At 37.1% G+C, this 22001-nt stretch overlaps 1 protein-coding gene across 3 annotated transcripts in view; it reads right to left on the minus strand.

Moving 5' to 3' along the window:
- cacnb1 (calcium channel, voltage-dependent, beta 1 subunit) overlaps positions 1 to 22001 on the minus strand; it is a 42879-nt gene that overhangs the window by 15810 nt on the left and 5068 nt on the right. Inside the window, exons 1-6 of one of the 3 annotated variants that reach the window (XM_087808628.1) lie at positions 14290 to 14441; positions 5255 to 5374; positions 5063 to 5185; positions 3802 to 3938; positions 2686 to 2753; positions 681 to 841 (exon numbers count right to left, since the gene is read on the minus strand). In XM_087808628.1, the coding sequence (XP_087664754.1) occupies positions 681 to 841; positions 2686 to 2753; positions 3802 to 3938; positions 5063 to 5185; positions 5255 to 5374; positions 14290 to 14325 (645 nt within the window). In that variant the 5' untranslated portion in view covers positions 14326 to 14441. Of the gene's footprint in view, positions 1 to 680; positions 842 to 2685; positions 2754 to 3801; positions 3939 to 5062; positions 5186 to 5254; positions 5375 to 14289; positions 14442 to 22001 lie in introns of those variants that run through there. The other 2 variants (XM_087808626.1, XM_087808627.1) reach the window with 2 other exon arrangements.

A 22001-nucleotide genomic window follows, 5' to 3' on the forward strand; every position in this document is an offset into this window, starting at 1 on the left:
GAACGATCCCTAGATGCGACTGATAATATACATGGCATTTTAAAAAGCTATGTTAGCAAAGATATGTATCCCTTGACACCATGCTCAGCGTTTTTTTAATTATTACATATAATAGGTCGTATAATTTCCATACTATTTAAGAATCAAGTTGCATTTAGTACTTCACCTGCACTCTACTGCACTAATTGTATTTATTTTCTAGACATTTCTAATTAAAAATGCAGCAATGCTACAATTTTGTCTGATAATATTTGCACATCTTTGGTTGTATTGAATACCGTAACATGCTTTGTTGTTCATTGGCGAGGTTTGTTACCAACGGGTTAATCATGTGATCAAGACCTGATAATACTGCCGGTGATTGGCTGTGATTGACGGGTTCGCTTGCATTGATCTACATATCACTGGGATGGCACCAGGAACCGGTAACCAAGTGAAGGTATCGGTACCCTTACTCAACCCAACCTTCTCCCTCAGATCACAAGCAAAGAGAAAACATGAGCACCGGCAGACATAAATCAAACATGTATGTGCATGAGGTGCAAACACAGTTAGAACCAAAGAGGCAGAGAAGAAGCTCCACTCCTGAGCAGTTAGTGAAAGGTGCCAGAACAGGCAGAGAAACCGAACCAGATCCATCCTTGCGGGGTTAAACACGCATCCTGGGCCACTAATGTTACCTTCTTAAAGAAGGGCAGTCGGTGGGCGTTGGCCTGAGGGGACGTTACGCTGCCTGACATGCCCTTGGGGGAGCGAGGGTCACCCTGCGACTCTGGGAGCTCCTCGGCATCCAGGTCGAGGGGGTCAACGTCAAAGGCCACTGTGGACGTGTCCACGTGAGCTGACCATGGTGTTGGGAGAGGGACGGTGCAAAAAGGGAAGGAGGAAAAACAGGGATAGAGGCAAAGTGGAGGAGGATGAGAGAGTAAAAGGAAGAAGAATGTGTTTAAACACAGAGGAGGACAAACGGCAGATTTGGTAGCAGAGTATGATTTAAATGAGAAATAACAATGAGTTAAAGAAATATACATCATGAACAAGGCAGAGGTGTGAGAGTGGATGTATTTTAGAGAATCAAGAATTGAAGAGCGGCAGAGAAAACAGGACAGAAAGATAGACGGGAGAGAATTGTGGCTTGATTGTTTTGAGTCGCCTGATTTGTTTTTGTTCCTCGCATCTGTCGTGAGCTACAATTCAGAGGTTCAGAGAGTCAATCATGTTGTGTGAAGTCCAAATTGATCTTCTATTGCTGACGACGCTGAACAATATTCATCTGTTAGTTTTCCAGCCAGGCTTTTTCATCCAGGATAAGCTATGTTAATATATTTATATGTTACTTTGCTGTGCTATAAAACCAAAAATCTTAAACGTATTTAATTTTGTGCTGGTCTTCTTGTGCTTGAGTTGGGCCTGGTGAATGGTATAGTGCTACATTTATATAAACCTGATTTATTATTACATTTTACTAATGATTTAGACCAAAGAACACATCAATATTTAATTATTTAATACTCATGGATATATGCAGAGTGTGTAGAGATGGTGAAGGTTGTTGTCATAAACATAAAGACATCAACACACAAATGACGGTTTGTTTTCCACATTGAAAATACGAAAGTTGCCTCAAACTGGAAGCAAACCTTCCTCTTTAGGTCGAAGAATTATACGTATCAATTTCTTGTCATCTTGTTCTTTCCCTTTATGTTCTTGTTCTTATTTGATTTATTTTGATTTATTTTGATTTATTTTGATTTTTTATAAAAAAAATGCTGTATGTATTGGCTATTGGAAAAAAACAATTACAATAAAGTTTTACCTTACCTTACCTTACCTTACCTTTCTAACTAGTCTGCAATTGTTTCACTTAATCTTTTACTGAAAACGAATATTGATGATCATCCTTTATCTTTAATACATGTCACTGCCAGTGGTCATAATAGTATAATAATAGACATAATAGTGCTCATGAATATATGTAATAACCTTTTAATTCAATTAAAACCACTTCCTACTCTGATGATTTTATTTTTTATTTTTGGGGAATTCGTGGCACCTTATTTAGGGTAGATAGGGAACGAGTGTTACATAATCATATCAATATGAGCAAGATAAGTCGAGTTAAATTGATTGGGATTTCATTCAGACATTTGTCTTGAAAACACCTCGAGCTTGAAGCTTATCCTGGAGGAAAAGAAGCCGCCATGATGCCAACAGACTGGCTTCACCAAAGGTGTAAAAATCCGCCACTAACTCAGGTAAAAGGAGAGAGTGAGATCACACATAACCCTCAGATGTGTCACACTCTTTGTTAAAAATAATCTGCGGTCTATCGAGGACATCACTGAAGTTTTGCTGTCGTTTAAAGTACAGTGAAGCATGTTTTCTCTCATCCGTCTCCAACAATGAGAGGCGACTGTGGTGACGCACAGAGGAGCTAGATGTACTTAACAAGTTTAATGAGTGCGGTGAACTCTCAGCTCTACTTCAGACCCGGCCTGCGAGCTAATGACGGACTTCATCAGACCTCCATCACTCAGCGCCGCGACCCACTGGGAAGCCCCGTGATTCATCATTACATCTGACTAACTGGCCAATTAAAACCCTCCGTCGAAATGCAAAGACGCTGTCCTTCGTTCTGTGGGGTTTAGAGAAACTAATTGGTGATGATGGCCGCGGTGACCTCACCTGTGCCAGGTGGGGTTGGTCTTCGGGTTCCGGTGGTGACATCCAGACTTGAGCTTCCGCCAGATTTACTGCAAGAAGAGAGTATTTATATTTGAGGTCTAATATTAAAATGTTAACATGTAGCACAGGGATCAAACTCAATCACACATGGGCCAAAATATTTGTATAATAACCAAAGAGGAAATACTTTCGGCTTGATGCCTTAAAACACAATTTAATCAATAGCTGGATCCACATTAACTGTCTTAAAATGAGTTGTAGAGACACTGGTCAGTTGTCAACTATCTAAATTTCAATGTTTCTAGGCTATTTAGCTCTATTCTCTTTTATTGTATTTTTGTGTGTCTGTTGTTGTGTATGTCCTCGAAATACACATTGAAATAAAGATAACATTGATCTTATTGTGATACTGTTTTGTCCGTAGCAGTTCTCATTCATTCAGATCATGGTTATCCAAGTGTGTAGGGTTCTAGGAAGACGTTGTACCTCTCATCCAAAATGTTTCTTCAATTCCTCAGACGAGAGGTGCAACGACTTCCTAGAAATCTACACACTCAAGTTGTCTCGCTTTCGAACCAATCTCAAACTTTGGTCTCTATAATAAAACATTTCATTGAATTTCTTTTCTTTAATTATCACTTTTAATCTTATTTGAAGAGTCTCTGTATGAAAGTAGGCATCCATGATCTCTGTTCTTGTCTTATCTGGCATCTTTATTCTTTATTTGTTCTTTCTCTTTATTGTATCATCTTGTTCTTTCTCTTTATGTTCCTGTTCTTATTTTATTTTTATTTATTTTTTATGAAAAATTGCTGTACTTTCTGTGGCTATGGAAAAAAACAATTTAAAGTTTTAGCTTACCTTACCTTACATTATAGGTCACCATATGAACATATACATTAATCTTCTTTGATTTTGGGTGAAACATCCAGCGGGTCACACAAAATAACTTAGATGGCCAGATTACGTGGTGTAGCGCTGGAGGAGCTGCTCTGTCTCGAGGATAATGTGAACTGGAATGGTCTTGGTGGTTTGCCAAGCGTGGGACATCATCATGCGTTTATTCTCTCATTTAATATTCCCAAATGTTTGCAAGTGATGGTGTGTTTCTTTCACCTAGAGCTGAGTCGGTTCTGCCTCATCCTCTGTTCCTGTAGGAGACGAGTGTTCTCCAGTTTGACAGGGCTCGGTATGAAGCCCACCTCGCAGCCCTCCTTCACGAGGCGGCCAATCCACCAGTCATTATTGTACTTCTGCGTGGAGAACACAACATGAAAAGGTTCAAAGAGTTCAAAGCGAAAAACAATTGCTGAAATTATTGCTGATATCTCTGTCAGATCACGTTTTCCTCATCGTACCAACGGTAGATTCTAACATTATGTTTGATAAAACCTTATTGATCATATTCTAAGTATGTTCTGCCGTCTGGATTTTAAACAATTATACTTGCTTTGTGACGCTCTCTTAGATGTGATGTATATATATTTTTATACAATCAGAAAATATGCAGTAATTATGGAATAATTTGTACTAATCGTAATTAAATGGCATTAATTTGAATCTATTTTGATTATATCTTTTACTTGCATGAACAGATTTAAGAAATTAAGCAATAATATGCTATATAAATAGAGATTATTATTATTATTATTATTATTATATATTTACACATTTACTGCTTTAATCGAAATGCATGTTGCATGTTAATTTAATTAATTTTAAACCATGTGCTAAGGCAATTATTTAATTTTTTCTTAGTTATTTTTTTCTTCTTTACTTCTTTTCTAAGAGAAGTCACGTCATATTCACAATTTTAAAAAAATCCAAAATTAATTTTTCTATACATTTTCTATAATTACAGTAAATAGTTGAAACTGGAGCTTCTACAGTTGGTCTTGAAACTAAAAATTCCAAAGTTCATGGTCCTGCAAAAGGAAAAAGGATTGTTCATTGTAAATTGTTACTATAAATACAAAATTTTCGGCTGAAAACCTAAAACTGTCCATTTTTGTACAAGTTGATATAGTAATTGAAAATAACTAACTTTTTTATGGAATGCCATAATTAGACAATAAAAAATGCATCTGGAAATAGATAAAGAAATAAAATAGATTATCTATACCTGTTTATATTGATATATACACGCTTATTTATATGGGGGAATAGAAACAAATATAAATGTCTATAAATTTAGTGAAATATGTATATCCAATTTATTTGTTCAGTATTTTCATCAGATTAACCATAGCATTGGATTAACCCACGTTAAGGCGTTCATTTTAATAGTCTAAACTTGTAACAATGATTTCGTTTTTTCTCATTCTTTCTATAATAATGAGCCTTTTTTATGGGAACATACTGGATGTGAAGCTCAAACCTCTTTAATGTGCAGAAAGTCTTTGGCTTCGAAGGATATGGCCATGCCTTGCACAGGGACATCATCGCTGGGTCCGGGATTGTAGCCGACATTTGTCCGCACAGCAAACGCCACAGGTTTTGTCTGCAGGCATGTTTGTTATATGCATGGTTCCAAAAATAAACCACACTGTCCACAAGGTTGACCTCTCACCTTTGCTTTCTCAAGAGTGGCGAGAGCCTGTCTGTCAGCTTCCTTCCTCAGAGCCTCGGGGTCCTCCTCCAGGGACACATCCGAGTCTGAAGGTCGGCTGGTGTAGGAGTCTGCCGAGCCCTGGAACACAAAGTTCAAAAGGCAAATTATTCATTCAGTCTCCCATCATATCATATGTTGGAGATTTCCAGGCACTTTAGAACTCAGCGTAACAGTAAACTTAGCAAAGCAACGATCTTAAAGTTGACAGACAGTGCAGTATGTGGTTAAACGTATACAAATTGTGTACAAAGTGGTGCAGTAAAATGTATTTTTATTACATATTTTTTACAAATTAATAGACAATATTTAGATCAGACTCCTACTTTCTGTTCGGCCCTCGATTTGGACGTCTTATTCTTGCCTTATGTATTGTATTGAAAAAAAGTATGTTACCCCATATTATCCATTTCTCATTTGTACTATTGTTTAATGGTTTATTTCGGTTTATTTTGGTTTCAGTTTAAGTGTAAATGTTTATCTAATCAGACAATCAACAAGTATTGTTAAATTGTCACATACTCTGCACCTGAACAAAAATAAATACTAAGGTAAAGGTTAAGGTAGAACTTTATTGATCCCTCAGGAGGTCTCCTTCGGGAAATTGCTTTTTTTTCCAAATTATTCACGACAAATACAGCAATTTTTCATAAAATTATCAAAATAAAATAAGAACAAGAACACTACTTTAAAATACTGAAAATAAGATAATTTGAAAAAAAAAAAAATGAAAATAAAAATTTGAAAATAAGAAAAAACTGCAAGAACATAACACTCTGTTGCAATGGAAAGCGCAATGAAAAACAATAGCTTTTAAAATAAAATTTGTAAAGCACCAGTTAAGAACAGCAACTGTTTCCAAAGTACAGATTTTTGCACCAGATCATTGTCCAGTGTCAAATGTTTTGTGTGTCACCTAAGGTTGTTTGTGTACACAATCATTAGGTTGTGATCTTCTTTCTGCCTCAAAACAGATCATTGGTATGTCACCAGGTCCGCTGATAGAAAGCTGACATGAGAACATTAGATATCAATTACTCATGATGTGGCCGTGCTCCAACACTTTCAAGCAGTGTAACCTGAACCCCTGTGGTTGACCCCAATCTAGACACCCCATACCACAATAAAAAAAACTGGAGCCGGCCAGTGAACCTGAGCCCCTGACCTACTGTACTATTCAACATTTGAATTTATGTAACAATCCCACTTGTTCTCCGCTTGTTTTCCAGGCTGCCAGGCTGCCTTGTAGGAGGCGCTTACAAGAATGCCGACAGCTGAATGTGCCAGGCAGAAGAAGTGAGTCATTAGGTGTGGGATTCTAAAATAGAGGTGAGAACGCACACAGATGACATGCACCATATGCACTCAGGATGCAAATGAGCTGACAGAAAGTTAGCACCTGTGTAGTCAGACAAAACACCGAGTAAATACAATCGGTTGTGCTGCTGCGGAGAAAACAAAACACTTTTCCAGGTTATTACGGTGTTAACACAAGTCCAACATGCTAACTAAAGATGCATACAGCAAATATATTCAACAGAGACCGAGTACATAAATAAACTGGCAACTCAACTTCTGTCAAGCTCAGCATCGAACCCTCCCGGCATCCAAATTTAAGGTCACTGATGTAATGGTGCATTCAGGTCCCACTTCAAAAGCCATTAAGATGCTCATCTAACGGCGTATCAAAGGACTATTAGCAACAACATAACAAAAGCGGAGGCTGCAGAGTCAACACAAAGTTAAAGGTCAGTCATATATGGGGAAGTTTTGACGAAAAAAAAAATTCTTTCTCGTTTAGTATTATGGCAAAAAACTCTACCCGTAATCCCATGCGAAGGTATTCATAAACCTCCATAAACAAGAATGTGTACGTTGCTGTTTTGAAGGGTTATTTATGGTTTACGGTTTTAAACATTGCGAAACAGACTTTCTGTGGGTTAATTTTGTTCTCATGGTTTGTCTGTTTTTTGAGTAATATTGTGTTTATTTATATTTTTGGTGGTCTTTTCTGAGCTTTTAGCTACTTCCTGTCGTGTTAATCGATTTCTCTAAGCATTTTTCAAACAGTGCAAATATAACCCTTTGAAATCAATCAGATTTTTTTTTCATACATGCTTTTCTGGTTTTTACAAGAAAATTCCACCCTGGTTCAAGGTGAACGACCTCCACCACTGCATACGTATTTCTGGAAGTCAGGAAGGTCTATCATCTTAACCCGGAGACAACACAAGGGTAAAACAAATAAAGGTAAGAACATTTAAATTCTATCGTTAAGAAATCTATAATTTTGTTATAAATAACTATAAATTAGAACATCCTTGTTAAACATGGAGTCTTGCATACACAAATGTTTGGACCAGTTAGCGAAGATATATAGTGTTTTTCATGTATTTCTTATGTTGAAACATGATTTTCCTTTGAGCAAACCCCCAAATTTTTTATTTCAAACAATTTTTGTTATTTGTTATAAGTTATTTCACACAAAATTCCATGAATTTCATACTTTTTAGTACTCTCAAAATCAAGATATAAATCATTCAAATGCAATTGTTGTCTGCTGATAAATCTCGTCACATAATATTGGATTAACCGACTACGATTAATACCATTGGTCGTAATGAAATAAGAACTATTATCAAGTGAGTTATCTTGTTATATGACATTAAGCACTATCCAAGCTACCTCAACCAATAGCACCATATATACCAAAGGATATATGGTAGTTTGGCAGGTGCTAACACCTTAGGGGAACTTCAAGTCAGTTACCACAGTCACCAGAATCTCCCCCTAAAAAGCACTTGTGCGACACACAAATTCAAATTTCTAATTTGTAAAATAAAGTATAAATAAAGATGTAAAAAATAAAGACAAGTCAGTTACAATAGAAACACATTCAAGTGTGATTGTACGAGAATATAACTGATATATAGTGCACAATTGTAGCCAAGCTACATACTAATGTAAACTACATTTTTATATCCCTTGGAAACCCACAAAATCCAAATAAAGCAACATAGGCTAATCGTAATATTTTTACACTATTAAAAACATGTTTTCCTGATGTTCTGAAATATATTGCAAAAGCGATAATAAGGCACGACATGTCTTGTAAACAATATCATCCCAGATTACAGATCTTAACGCAGAGAAACACATCTTATATATTAATATATATATAGTAATATATATATTAAATATATATTACTGTATGTGGTCATTGAGAAAATCTTATAACGGCATAAACTGCTAAAGTAAACGAAAAAAAAGTCTCCTGCCTGGTTGTATATATGTAATCTCAGTGGCTATTGGCTTTCATGAAGTAGACATATATATATTAAAAATTATTTATTGAGGAAGAAGCAGGCTAAAATGTTTTAACATAAAAAAATAAATTAAATATTTTTTTCCGAGGCTCATGGCGGAGCAGGAGCAGCAACGGTACGAGCCACACTGGCCCGTATGAGGTTAGCAGTCAGAAGGCGAAGCAAATAACACGAAAAATGAATTAATATGACTATATCTCACTTTCTTTCTCAGTGGTTTAAGAGACCGGGACAGCTCTCTCACTTGGAGCCCCGCTGTGCTCCCCAGACTTGAATTGTGGACGAACACAGTAATAGAATAATGACTGAAAAATCTGAGATGCTTCTCTTATTTAAAAAAAAAAACATTCACCTGCAGTTCTCATCATGGTGTTATTTAAGGTAGAAAATGTACTACTTTGTTTTAAATACGATTTTACAGAACGCAATGATATTAAATCCTACAAATTAACTGTAACAAAAAGAAAAGGATGTTGTTTATTAACATAATATTAAACAACGCTGTTTTTGTTTTAGCAACTTATAATACTTTTCAATTCAAAAATTGAATGAAACCTACATACGACTTTGACTGTATACTTTATTACTTCACATTTTTTAATATGGAAATGCTTTGAGATATATTGCCTTTTTTATTTGACTTTATAAACTATTAAGCCTGTTAAAGATTGTGTTGCTGGGCAACAGGTCAATTTAAGCCTTTAGAAGAAAGTAAAACATACACGTTTTTTTGAAAATCTTGTAGCCAGAAGCACTCATCATAACTAAACAAAAAACATTTCAGTGAGTGAAAGGGATCAGTTTCGGTGGTAAATATCAAAATAAGTATACAAAATAAATATAAAAACGAAAAGTGATCGTTCACCCAAAATTCATACATTTTCTACTCACCCTCATTAAGGGTTGGGATATTTTTCAGAATAATAAATATTATATAATATAAATAATTTCTACACTGGAAATGCTTGCAATATTTACCTGGAGTACTTCCTGTCTGTGTTGGACTTTAAGCTTCTGCTACAAAACAAACAAAAAATATGACCTTATTTAAGTTTTTCCGGGAACAATTCCTCGTGTTGAGGCTTCAGTAAAGGATGGAAATTCCAGATGAGCACCTATGGTATTTGGATGTTTTTAAATGCGCAATTTTAGACAAAGCGAATGAGAGAGCGTAGAAAATGAGGGGAATTTGAATTTGGGGGTGAACTTTCACTTTACCTTAAAAATATATTCATATTTAAACCATTTACAAGAACCAAATCTCATCGGGTTCTCCCATGAAGAATGACCGGAGTGAACGAGAATTGTTTGCCTTGACACACTCAAATAAGGCTGAATTTCAAAACCAAATTCTCAAAAAACGATATACAAAATAAGGTGATTGAAAAGATAAAGCTAATAAGAAATGTGATCTTAATATACGCGACTAAAAATGGTTTTCGTCTGCCCCCTTCCTGCTGCGTCATGGTGTCGCCATTTAGGTGTTAAACACTCCTTTTATGACTACACATGCATCTCAGCTGGAGTTCAATGAATGAGCAAACACACTTGTTGATTCTAGCTCGGCCACCTGTCACATTGTGGCGCACGGTGACCTGGCAACAGCATGTCGACACTCCCTGTTGCCACGGCGACGGCCCGGCTTCTCCTTGTGTTTCGCCGGCAGCCGACCAGAACCCCCGACGCTCCGCGGACGACCGCCGACGTCCCTCTTGTGTGTGGGATTATTATTTGAGGGACATGCTGGATCTAATGAGCTCGCCCACCCACGGCCCTTTCCTCCCGATCGCACCTCGCTATGACTCATCCTCTGGATCCTCATACAGGTGCTTCCCCTCGTGCCACACTGACTCACCGCCGTCTCAGTAACCCTCAGGATCCCCTCAAGAGAGCTAAGATAGCTCGGTGACAACGGGAAAAACTGCATCTCTTTTGGTACATTAGAGATGCAGCAGAAAGGAGAGTGAGTGGGAAGACAGAGCTATGACTCTTATGAGTGTGTTTGTTTGGACAAACGTTCGTGTCTCTGAATCACACTTGACTCACATCATCGAGAGGAACAGAAACTGAGAAGATGGATGTTTTATTTTGGAGATAAAGTCCAGGCGAGAAAATATGCAAGTGACACATAATAGTGCTGATTTATATACTTTTTAGCTCACGTTGGTGCCACAGTGAAACATCCTTCTCCCCTTCTTCTCCAGTCACAGGGTTGTGTGTCTAATTTAGCCGGTCGCTTCATTTCACTTACAGCTTCTGTTGAAAATAGCTACAGGCCAGCTGACGGCAGAGCTGCTCATCTATTGGCAATGACGACCAGAGACCCAGCAGTGTCATAGTAACCGTCGCTGCAGACAGTCGGGTTCGGGAATGACAGAGAAGTGATGGGAACAGACGGACGAATGGTTATTGTCCAAGCGATTTAAACTTTGCATTTCCATCATTTGAATCAAAGTGAGGGAACTTTTTTTTAGACTGAGCAAATACAAATCTTGAATCAATTTTCTTTTGGTATGTTTTGTGTTTAGAAAGTTATGTGGAACTAGCTACTTGGAGGGTTGTGTACGATTTTATAGTTTTTTCCATTTACTTTTATTAACTTGTTGTTTTTTTTTGTAACTAAACTTTACCCGTTACCCTAAACCCAACCACTTACCCCCTTAATCAAATCCTAACCTAAACCCTAACTTTAACCTTAACCTAACCCTAATCTAACTTTAACCACTACCCCTATCCTGAAACTAACCCTAACCTTACTCTCACCGTAAAATAAACCTAATCCTAACCTTACCCAACACACAAATGTACCTTAATCCCAACCCCTAACAAAAACCCTAACACCTACCATAACCCTTACCCTAAACTTGACCCTAAACCTAATCCTAACCTCACCCTAAAATAACCCTAACATTATCCAAACCTTACCCAAAACACAACCTTACCTCAATCCTAACCATAACTCTCACCCTAACCTACCCTTAACCCAACCGTACCCCAAACGTAACCCTTAGCCTAACCCTTAGTTCTTATATGAAACTATTTGTTTGTAGCAGTCAACACCTTTGACACATGGTGTGTGTGTGTAATCACTGATACAACTGTACAGATGAACATCTAGAGCCACATCACTGCTGATAAATGAGTCAGGTAAGGACCCAGAGAAGGAAAGAACGAAGGCTGTTGTTTTATTCAATATTCTGATTTGTGTATTGAAAGTATAGTGAATTTGGAAGTTTTTGGACTTTCAAGTAAAGACTAGAGGTAGATAATCTGTTATCTGCTGCTAATGTATTTTCAGTCAATAATGAGTACTAACAGTGATACACAATCTAGCAAGTATGTGTGACGACAAAGGTTTCCGAGACAAAAGGAAACTACAAAAATCAAGAATGTGGATAAAGTAGTCAATATTCCCTAAAATAAAACATAAAGATCCTGATTGAACGGCTTATTTCACTGAGATGACATCATGTTCAGGGAACGCAATAATTAATACATAAATTTATTTTATAAGTATACCATTTATTATTGAGTGGTATTTAACCGCATGTTCTATTTCAGATGGTCTGAAAGCCTTTTTGTGTTTTGTTTTATTTTTCTGATATATACATATTCTGATATATTTCATTAGAACCATTAGAATCAGTGTTTGGATTAAGGTTTTCTACTGTTGTAGGTTTATTCTTTTGTTTACATGTTATTTATTTCTTGCTTTTTTCATTTTATTTTTTTCATACCTAATATTGTAACAGCTGATATTGGAATTCAGAATTCATGACAATATAAAAGCTATCAAAAGGTACGAATTCCTTTCCTTGTGGCTAAAATGGTCAGTGAATGGAATTTCTCATAAGAGCTCATGTGAACTCTTTACGACACAGGAATTCGTTTCGGTGGCATTACAGAATGGAATGAATATGGACTAAATAAAAAGAGGTTCGTAAATACAGTGGATTAATATAAAATATGAGACATTATGTTTGTTTTCATTAACGCTGCCTAAATTTGAAAAATAAAGACAAATGATTATCATCTATTCTGAATGAGGATTCAATTAAAAGCACAAAAAAACAACCTTTGGATTGTTTGACAACATTATTTTTGATTGACAATAATTACTGAGTACATAAAACAAACAGTATATTTTAAATGTATACCAATTTGGTGGAATTTTCATCTGTCCTCTGCCCCCTCTGTGCCCCCTTTCCCTTGACCTGATCAGGTTGCCCCCCCACCCCTCGCCTAAATCCTTCACTGAGAGCTCAGGAGTCTACATGTTACTTTCAAGATATTTTGTTGAGTTTCTATGTGAGTCTAAAAGACATATAAGGCAGAAAAACATACACACAGAGATAGCCATGAAATGCAATTCAATAACTTACATAATATCAAATGTATTTAAAATATACACCTCTTTCATTAAATAATCTGCATTCCTTGCACTAAGTTGTATTTACAGAAGTGTACACATCATTAAAATCAAGCGTTATTTTATTTTTGTGCCTTTTACCCTTTTTTTAAATTTGTATTATCTGCCTGTTTAGAGGAACACATTTGTCCTCTGTCTTAACATCAAGTTCCAATTACTACTGTTCCTTCTGCTTTTATTTGAATCCCTCAACAGACTCATATGTCCCACAGAAGCAGACGCACAAACAGACAATGAAGAAAAGACATTTTCATTGGCTGTAAATGGACATATTGCTTCTTCTATGTCACAAGAGTGCCATGGCAACAAGGTGGATGTAGAAGTGGAGATGATTCATAGATGAGAAATGACTTTTTGAAGCAGAGTCTAGAAAAACTGCTGTTGAATACAAATCACGATAGAAAAATGAACGATTGTTCATCTGCAAATTCCATTCCATTATGATTTCACTTATTGTCTTAAATAAACATCACAGACCATCAAAAATAATGATGGTTTAATATGTTTTAGAAACAATAGCTCCGCTTTTTCAGTTTTTCAGAGTTCGAATCATGTCATCTTTCCAATTAATCATTACTACATGCAAAAGCCTATAATAAATATATATATATATATATATATTTTATTAAATCAACAAACAATGGGAGGTTTTGGGTTATTTTTTATCTATGCATTTGAGATAAACACAATAATTAGCTTATAAGGTAAATGTTTATTTTAACGTTTCAAAAGTTTTAAAATAGAAATGCAATAAAAACTTTAATAGTATGTAGTATTTAGTTTATCATTTCATATGTCCATCAAAGTATTTGTAATCTAAAATAGATTCCCTCGATATTCATGTAACCCTGACATTGAGTCATTCAATTAATAAATAAAAACAATTATTTTTATTTTTACAATACAAACTGACTAACTGCTTTCTACACTCAGGATTATGAAGATATAGATGATGAACATTTACATGCTAAAGTAGTCTGAGTGAAAGCCCACAAAAATGGCCACAATCCTGCACTTTACAGTTCAGGCGACCGGCGGGACTGGAGGTCTAAATTAAAAACACAGCCCCTTCACAGCAGCTGTGGTCGTCCCAAAATGGAATCACAAAGAAAAGCACAGACCCAGACATTGGAGCACTATCAGGACACGCAAACTTTCAAATCTAGTTGTTACCATTCACTCACACACATAGAACTTGTATAACAAACTACCTCGAATAAAAGTCAACCAGCTTTTCTTACCACTATGGGCCTTTGAATCCTCTCGGTTCGTTCCATAACTCCACCACGGCAAACCCAGGGGGCAAAGCCACAGTCCACCGACAGTCAATTTGTGTGTATGTGTGTGTGCGTGTGCGTGTGCGTGTGTGTGTGCTGGGGCTCTGAGTGTGTGTTGGTGTGGGCGACACACGCAATTAGTGTGGGTCTCTAAGTTTGACAAGAGCTCAAGTGTACATGTGTGTGTGTGTGTGTGTGTGTGAGGAGACAAAACCAGAAAAAAGAGTCTCAGGTGTGAAACTAGAAGAGCTCTCTCATAACCTCCAACCCCTTTCTATCTCCCTCACAAACACACACACACACACATAAGCCCACCCCCCCATTTCCACAACCCGGAGGAACGTGAACCTTGTGTTGAGGAAGGGAGCTGGAGCTGGTAAGGGGTCAGGTTGCAGGACTTGTGCTACATTTGCAAACTGGGGAATTATATTTAGCCTTGGCCGGACAGAAACAGGGACGTGAACACACTGAGACCAAGAAGGAGGTTCGGTATGCAGCCGTCAGCCATTCAATGCCCTCGCTGACGTGGGACAGTGACCAGGGAAACCCCCCTCCCCCTTATTTTTTTGTGTCAATCTTTTTGATCCGTCCTGATTCCCGCTATCCCAACAATCAACCATCGTACCCATCGTAACTTCGTCAGAGCATTCAGGGCCGGAAACATCCCGAGTACTTGCTTTGACTCTGGAACGTCAGGGGTGCTTTTTAAGAAGGGCCAAAAGGCAAGAAGGAGTCCACTAGAGGGCAACAGAAACACCATTTGTGAAGACATGCTCGAGTCTTGAAGGGAAAAAAACCCTGCTGTGGTTCACATGTCAACACCAATAGTTTCCCTTCAGAGACACCAAGAGAACAGGGAGAACAACTGAAAATCAAGATCAAGCTTTTGACTTTCTGCTCCACAATATCACAAACCTAATGTCTGAGTTGCACAATCCCAAATGGGTCGATCAATAGTTAGCGTTTTTGCATCTGTTTGTTTTCTGTCACTTTATTTTGGGTCGCCCACCTTTCCTCAGTGTTCCCATTGTTAGGTAACTCTATACAAAGTAAAAGATATTTAAAAAAGTGTTTAATAATAAATATATTTGAATGATGTTGTTTTTTTTATTGTAAAACTAGTTAGATTCCATCTAGTCTCTTCTTTCAGGTGTCTGGAGTCGGGTCGCGGGGGCAGCAGCTTCAGCAGGGATGCCATAACTTTTCTCTCTACGAAAACATTCTCCAGCTACCACTTAGTCTCTCCAGTGTGTCCTAGGGCTCACTCTGGGTCTCTTACTGATGGGACATGCTCACCAGTGAGGTGTCAAGGAGACCTTCTCACCATATGTCTAATGGAGAGTCCAGCTATACTCGCTTGAACCCCGCTATCTTGATCTTTGGGTCACTACGGACCATTCGTGACCATAGATGAGGAGAGGGATGTGGATCAACTGGTATACTGACATCTTTGCCTTTTGGCTTAGCTCTCTTTTTACTACCACATTGGTGCAGTGTACGCCAAACTGCTGACATCATCCCAATACGCATGTGGATGTCAAGCTCAAGACCTTGAGATGCTAAAGTTACATTCCATCAGTATTGGTTTGTGGCTACATTTTTATACATTGGCTTTTAAATCCTTGTTTTTATCAGGGAAATGAATTTTAATCTGAAATAAAACCTTTGAAATCAGCATTGGTGTTAACTACCACATATTCATACCTACAGTCACCATTTATCTCATCCTTTGGCCTCATGGATTGAATAAAATATACTAATTTGCTCGTCTTTCTAAGTCACCCCCAATAAAAACCTCAGCACCTTCAACTCTGACTCTTCTAACCTCTCGTATTTTGGTAGGTCTGTCTCATGCAGAATGACACATCAGTAATTATACAATCTTTACGTTATTTTTTTCTTTTAAAATGAAATTTAAGATGTTCACATAATAAACATCAAGTTGATCTTTTCGTCCAATCCATCAATTCCTTCTTTGCTCGGACTAAAAGAAGAATGATGGAACTAAGACACTAAATACATTATTTAAACTATTCACGCGTCAATCTTGTGTAATACCAGCTCTGTATCAGAAAACCTCATCAATGAGTACATTACATAATATTTGAGTTTGAGTATCTGAGAGCTGATTGCCAGTAGAAATAACAAGGCACCTTCCTCCATGCTTCTGTGCGAGAGTGCTGACTGATGTGACGGAACAATAAATAGCCGATTGTGTGACGGCCCGACGACAATGAGAAGGGCTTGAAAGGCAACTGATTGAGGAACTCAAAAGACCGCACATAGCCATGATACATGCTTAATACAGCCAGGAAAATAGGATGCATACATTGTGAATAATGCTTCATACTATATATTTTTAGATGAAAGTATGGAATGTGAGTTGAGAGGAAAGTTTCCTAAAATAGTTTCAGTATTGTGAGAAGATATATCAGCTCATAGTAATAAAGTTAGTGTTGGGTAAGTGTTATTTTCTCGGGAAATCAGAGAAAAACATTTCAAGAAGAGCGCTAAATTGACTTAAAAAGCAAGTTATGTCTTCAAAGGTGTATTTTGTTTCAGATGTTCTTTCCCAGTGAATTAAATATTAATTTAGTTATTTTATACTGCCTTGTATGAGACATTTTTACTACTCAATAAATTATAAAAAATAAATAAACAAAAAATAGAAACAACAATTAATTGAATATTCAGAGGATGCATACAGGTAAAAAATACACTCAAATATATATCTGTTAAACTTATTTTTGTAAAGGAAATAATCATACTTGTCTTTTTATTTAACATTACAATTCTATATTAGACCTTTTTTTCATCCCTTCTTTATTTCGGCTTTGCCCCGTCCAGCAGTCAACCGATGATTTATTTGGATATCCAGGTATTTTAGACAAAGCATTATAGTAATTATCTATGTTTAATCTCAAAGTTTTCTCTTTTATTTAGAGGTACTTGTATTTAATTGTTTATTGTACTTCAAATTTAATATAAATGTTGTTTTAAATGTGTTTTATTCATTTTTATAACACAATGATATAGATCCACTAACTATTGTTTCATGCTTACCCCTGTTTCAATTCATGCTAATTATTAATCGTTTCCAGGTTTGACGTGGTACTGATGGTTTTTGATCCACATCATTGGCTGCAGACAGTCTGTCTTTGCAGTGTGTCTCTGCTCACCTGAGGGCCAAGTTTGTCTCTGCTCTACTCACAAAAAAAAGAGTATTCTGCCCAAACATGTAGGCTGCACCCACACAAGCAAACACAAACCCATCGAAGCATCTTCTGCTCCGTCTCTCCATCCCACTGTGCCTGCACACAGAGGGATTCAGATGCCCGGTTGCCTAGGAACCAGGCTGAGTGTACCAGCCAGCTCTGTTGGCTGATTGTGGTTCTTGTGTATCTGTGCATGTGTGTGGTGAATGAGCGTGCACTGCGTAGGTGTGTGTGAGACTGTGAAGCCTATACTGGGCGAAGCTTTGAGTCTTTTAAAGAGAAGCAAAGATAGGATGTCCTATAGGGTTCCGCTATTCAACGCTTTTGGACGGAAAAATGACAGCGTGTTGCAGGCTTTGGAATAGTATATAGACATATTTCAGGTATAGAAGAAAACATATTTCTCATATGAATAGATGGATTAATAACTTCTTATTTTTTCTAAATATTAATCTGCTAATCACATGAATTAATACCGTGATTTTTGAAACATAAAATCAGTAACTGTGACATTTTTTGGGCGTCCTTGTATACTTGGTGTAGACTTTAAGCAGCTGTAACAAAGCAGATTTGCGGTTGTTCATGTATGAACAACCCCAGAGGTGTGACGCCTGAACATATGCGTTGCTTTGACGTTACAACTTAAAGCGACTAGGGACAGTTTTACATATACGTCTAAAAGAACATGGAGCTAGACGCTGGAGAATTGAACATACGGCTGTACAGCTTGAGTCAACACTAATGGATAGATGAGTCATGACAGCTAGACTATTATATACTGTAGGACATGCTTTACGATCATCACTTCCTTCTATACTTTCCATTTTACTTATTCGGAATTACTCACAAATCTTTGTACACCTGCCAAAATGTGATGCATTTGTTGCTCTTTATATTCAAACTACCAGTGTTTGTAGAGACAAAAATCCATATGATTATCGTTCAAATAGATTCCAAACAAAAAGAGATGACCAATTCTTGATCAAAAGCAATTGGTAGCTAAATATTTTTCAATAACTAAAACCGCTGTCCCATGTAGAACATTTATGGTTTGAGGTTATTCTTGTACTATGTATGAGGTTATCTGTCATTTTATTTTTATTTTTATTTTTATTTTTATTTTTATTTTTATTTTTATTTTTATTTTTATTTTTATTTTTATTTTTATTTTTATTTTTATTTTTATTTTTATTTTTATTTTTATTTTTATTTTTATTTTTATTTTTTATTTCTTAGCTTGAGGTCTCTGTAAATAGGGAGACTTTTTTTACATGGACTTGTAGAAGATGTGTGAGAATAAATTTGCAGTATTCCATTCCTGTCATCGATATTCATCAGTTTTAATTCTTATATTCATAACCTTTAGGGAAAAAAAGGAATGAAGCACTTTTTAATACCTTGTTTTCAATCATAAATCTTGAGGTATACAAAATACTTCATAGCAATGTTTTGATTCCTGTGTCTCTAATCGCGCACTTCTCTAAGTGCACTGCTTTACAGTACACTGTAAGACAGTGCATTTATTTTGACAGGGTAGTACTGTCTCAAATCAAACACTTACCGCTACACACTTACCAGAAATGACTTTTAACGCTGATTGCTACCAGCCGTTGAAACCCTATCGCCGACACTTGACAGCGCTTTTTTTCCAACCGAAAGTGGTTACTAAGTTGTCTTACATTGTATCATTATTATTGTTGTGATGTTTTGTTGTAGAATAAGTGTTTTCTCGAGACATTTCCGAAGACATGTCGTCAGTGACATATCTACCGTTTAGCGGATTAGCTTGGAGCGTAGCGTTGTCTAAGCCCTTAGATCACGGCCGTTGAGGGCGGAAAGTTTATTTTTGGCTGTTTGAGGTTGCCAATTGAGCACACTATATTTTGTGTTGTTAGATTAAAAATGATTATACACTATACGTATACGCCATACTTAAATGAATGCTAAAAGATAATCAAAATATAAAGAATAAATTACTAGCTTCATCTAAGAGCTTAAACGTTTGAATACACATTCACATTCAACATTTCACTCAGACTGATTTACACTGTCTCAAGACAAACTTGGAACAGACGTCTGTTTAAACGTCTGTTTGTCTGCCCTTTTCACACCTTGGGTCGTGGATCAAAAGAACAAAGCAGGGACACATCTGTGAGGGGGGGGGCTAGGAGACAGAAACTCCCACCCAAGAACATTTGAATGATTAGAAAAGGAAACAAAGTAGGAAGAACTCTCCACAGGAGATCGTGACAGGGAGTTTGAAGGAACCAATAGGGCGATAGGGGGAGGACCTCTCGGCCCAGAAATTTGCCTTAAATATAGCGATGTTTCTACAGTACGAGACCGTCTCTCCCGGAGCTATCGACCTGAAGAGCTGCCGGCAGAGAGCGCGATCGATCGATCGTAAAAGCTTGTATTTTGTTTGAATTGAAGCAGCGAATAAACGACCCGTGATACACTGCATTGACCATTTGTCTCCATAAAGCAAAGTATTAAGACCCGGAAGTGACGGCGTATTGGAGCGACGGAAACGGACTCCAGTTATGACCGTTTTAGTTTACTCAAATATTAAGTGAAGGGCAGAAGTGTTTCGAAACCACCATTCGACCAGGACCTAGGTTGATGGGTGTCTCCTTGGAAACATTATTTATCGGAGACAACACATTATCACTGTGTGCCAAAAATATAATTCTGACGCTTTAGAAAGGGACACAGTCCAGCTATCGAGGGGTGATAAAAATGGCTGAAAAAGCCAGTTCTTGGATGATACTTTCCATTGCACTTACTGGTATTCACCAGGATTTTGACATCCAGTTTCTCAAATGTATAACTGAGGGCTAAGACAAAAAGAAACTACCACTCGTTTTTAATCTCAACACTGGTCGATGAAAATTAAAAATGTGTTGATGATGTTTCCTCATAACTTCAGTACCTTTCTCAGCACATTTGCACACCTTTCAGGCCGCACAGGCAAGGATGATTGCAGAGAGAATGTTTCTGTTGTGTGCACTCAAGGATGCAGCTAACCTTTCAAAACCACGGGAGAGCTCACCTCCCTGTGTTCAACAGAGATGGGATTGCTTTTTATTTATTTCCTCAACAACAAGACCAGGACTCGTAACACAGGGCCAAAATATTTTCCTTCTAAATGGCAAAAACAAGATTGGGAAGGGAAAAAAGGGGGGGACAGGGGGGTCGTTTAGTTGCAACAGGGCAGCTCTACGAAATGTCACCACTAGAGAAGGAGGTTATCCAAGGCCGAAAATGACTGGTGCCCTTAAAATGGGATGTTAACGTCTGTAGTGAACCAAAACCTTTAAACTAAACCCTGGAATAAAATCAAGAAAACACCAGCGACTTCATATATTTTTCCTTAGTTATGAAATATTTGTGGTAAACAAGCCTCAAATGTTTGATTCTGTTTCTCATTATTGGAAATTCTGAAATGAAAATAAATACTTTGTATGTATTCATCATTAACTTATTGTCACAATGTGCTGTATCACTTCCTCATTCAAATTAATGTGTGGTTTATAACAATTGACATAACATAAGTGCATCCATGCATATTAAAGTTGCTAAATTAGATATATAACTATATTATGCAGTAACAAGGGAGCATGATGTATAGTAGAGAACATCTCCCAGTATTGCAGCCATTTGCTAAAATCATTTAAGTTCATTTTTTTTACCCATCAACGTGCACTCAGCAACCTATCTTGACAGAAAAAAAAACAGAAATGCAGAAATATTTGCAAATTTATTAAAAAAGGAAAACTGAAAAATCTAAAGGGATCTGATTACTTTCCGTACCCACTGTACTTTGAGATTTATTGCTTCAGCAACGATATCTCAAATCAATGTATTGTCATTTCCTTGTGTTTCCATCGTATTCACACAATGTGGCATCTTTAAAAAAAAAAACACATTTCCATTCTGTCCGTTGTAGACAGTGAGGTCACAGGGTTGCGAGGGTAAGTACAACACAGTGGGACTGATAATCAATTCGTCACAAAAGTCAAGTCTTCAGAGGCCCACGCACAGACACAAGACTCAAACACTGTTATTTGTGAGTTATCCAAGCCACCATGACGTAGCAAATTCAAGGAACAAAGCAGTCTGGTATTCACAGATTTAATAAGGAGAAACTAAAAAAAACTTCGTTTTTTATGATTTATGTTTTCAACAAGTTATTAAAAAAACTAAATTTTGTTTTGTGAAAGTATAAAAACCCGCAATTTGATTCAAATATTTGTGTCGTGAGGAATACTAGTGAGGAAACTGGTTGGGTGAGTACCTTTGGGAAATGCAGTCTGGACTTGCATCGCGATTCAAATTTGGCGTTCTGTGTGTGAAGAGAACACCTGAGGTAAAGGGACCCGCTGATGCTTGAGAATTGAATCAATTAATCAAGTCCTCCCGGATGAGTTGGCGGGTCCACAAGAGAGAACCATAGGGTAG

Source organism: Callionymus lyra, chromosome 15 (assembly GCF_982586985.1).
Source record: "Callionymus lyra chromosome 15, fCalLyr1.hap1.1, whole genome shotgun sequence".
Lineage (NCBI taxonomy): Eukaryota > Metazoa > Chordata > Actinopteri > Syngnathiformes > Callionymidae > Callionymus > Callionymus lyra.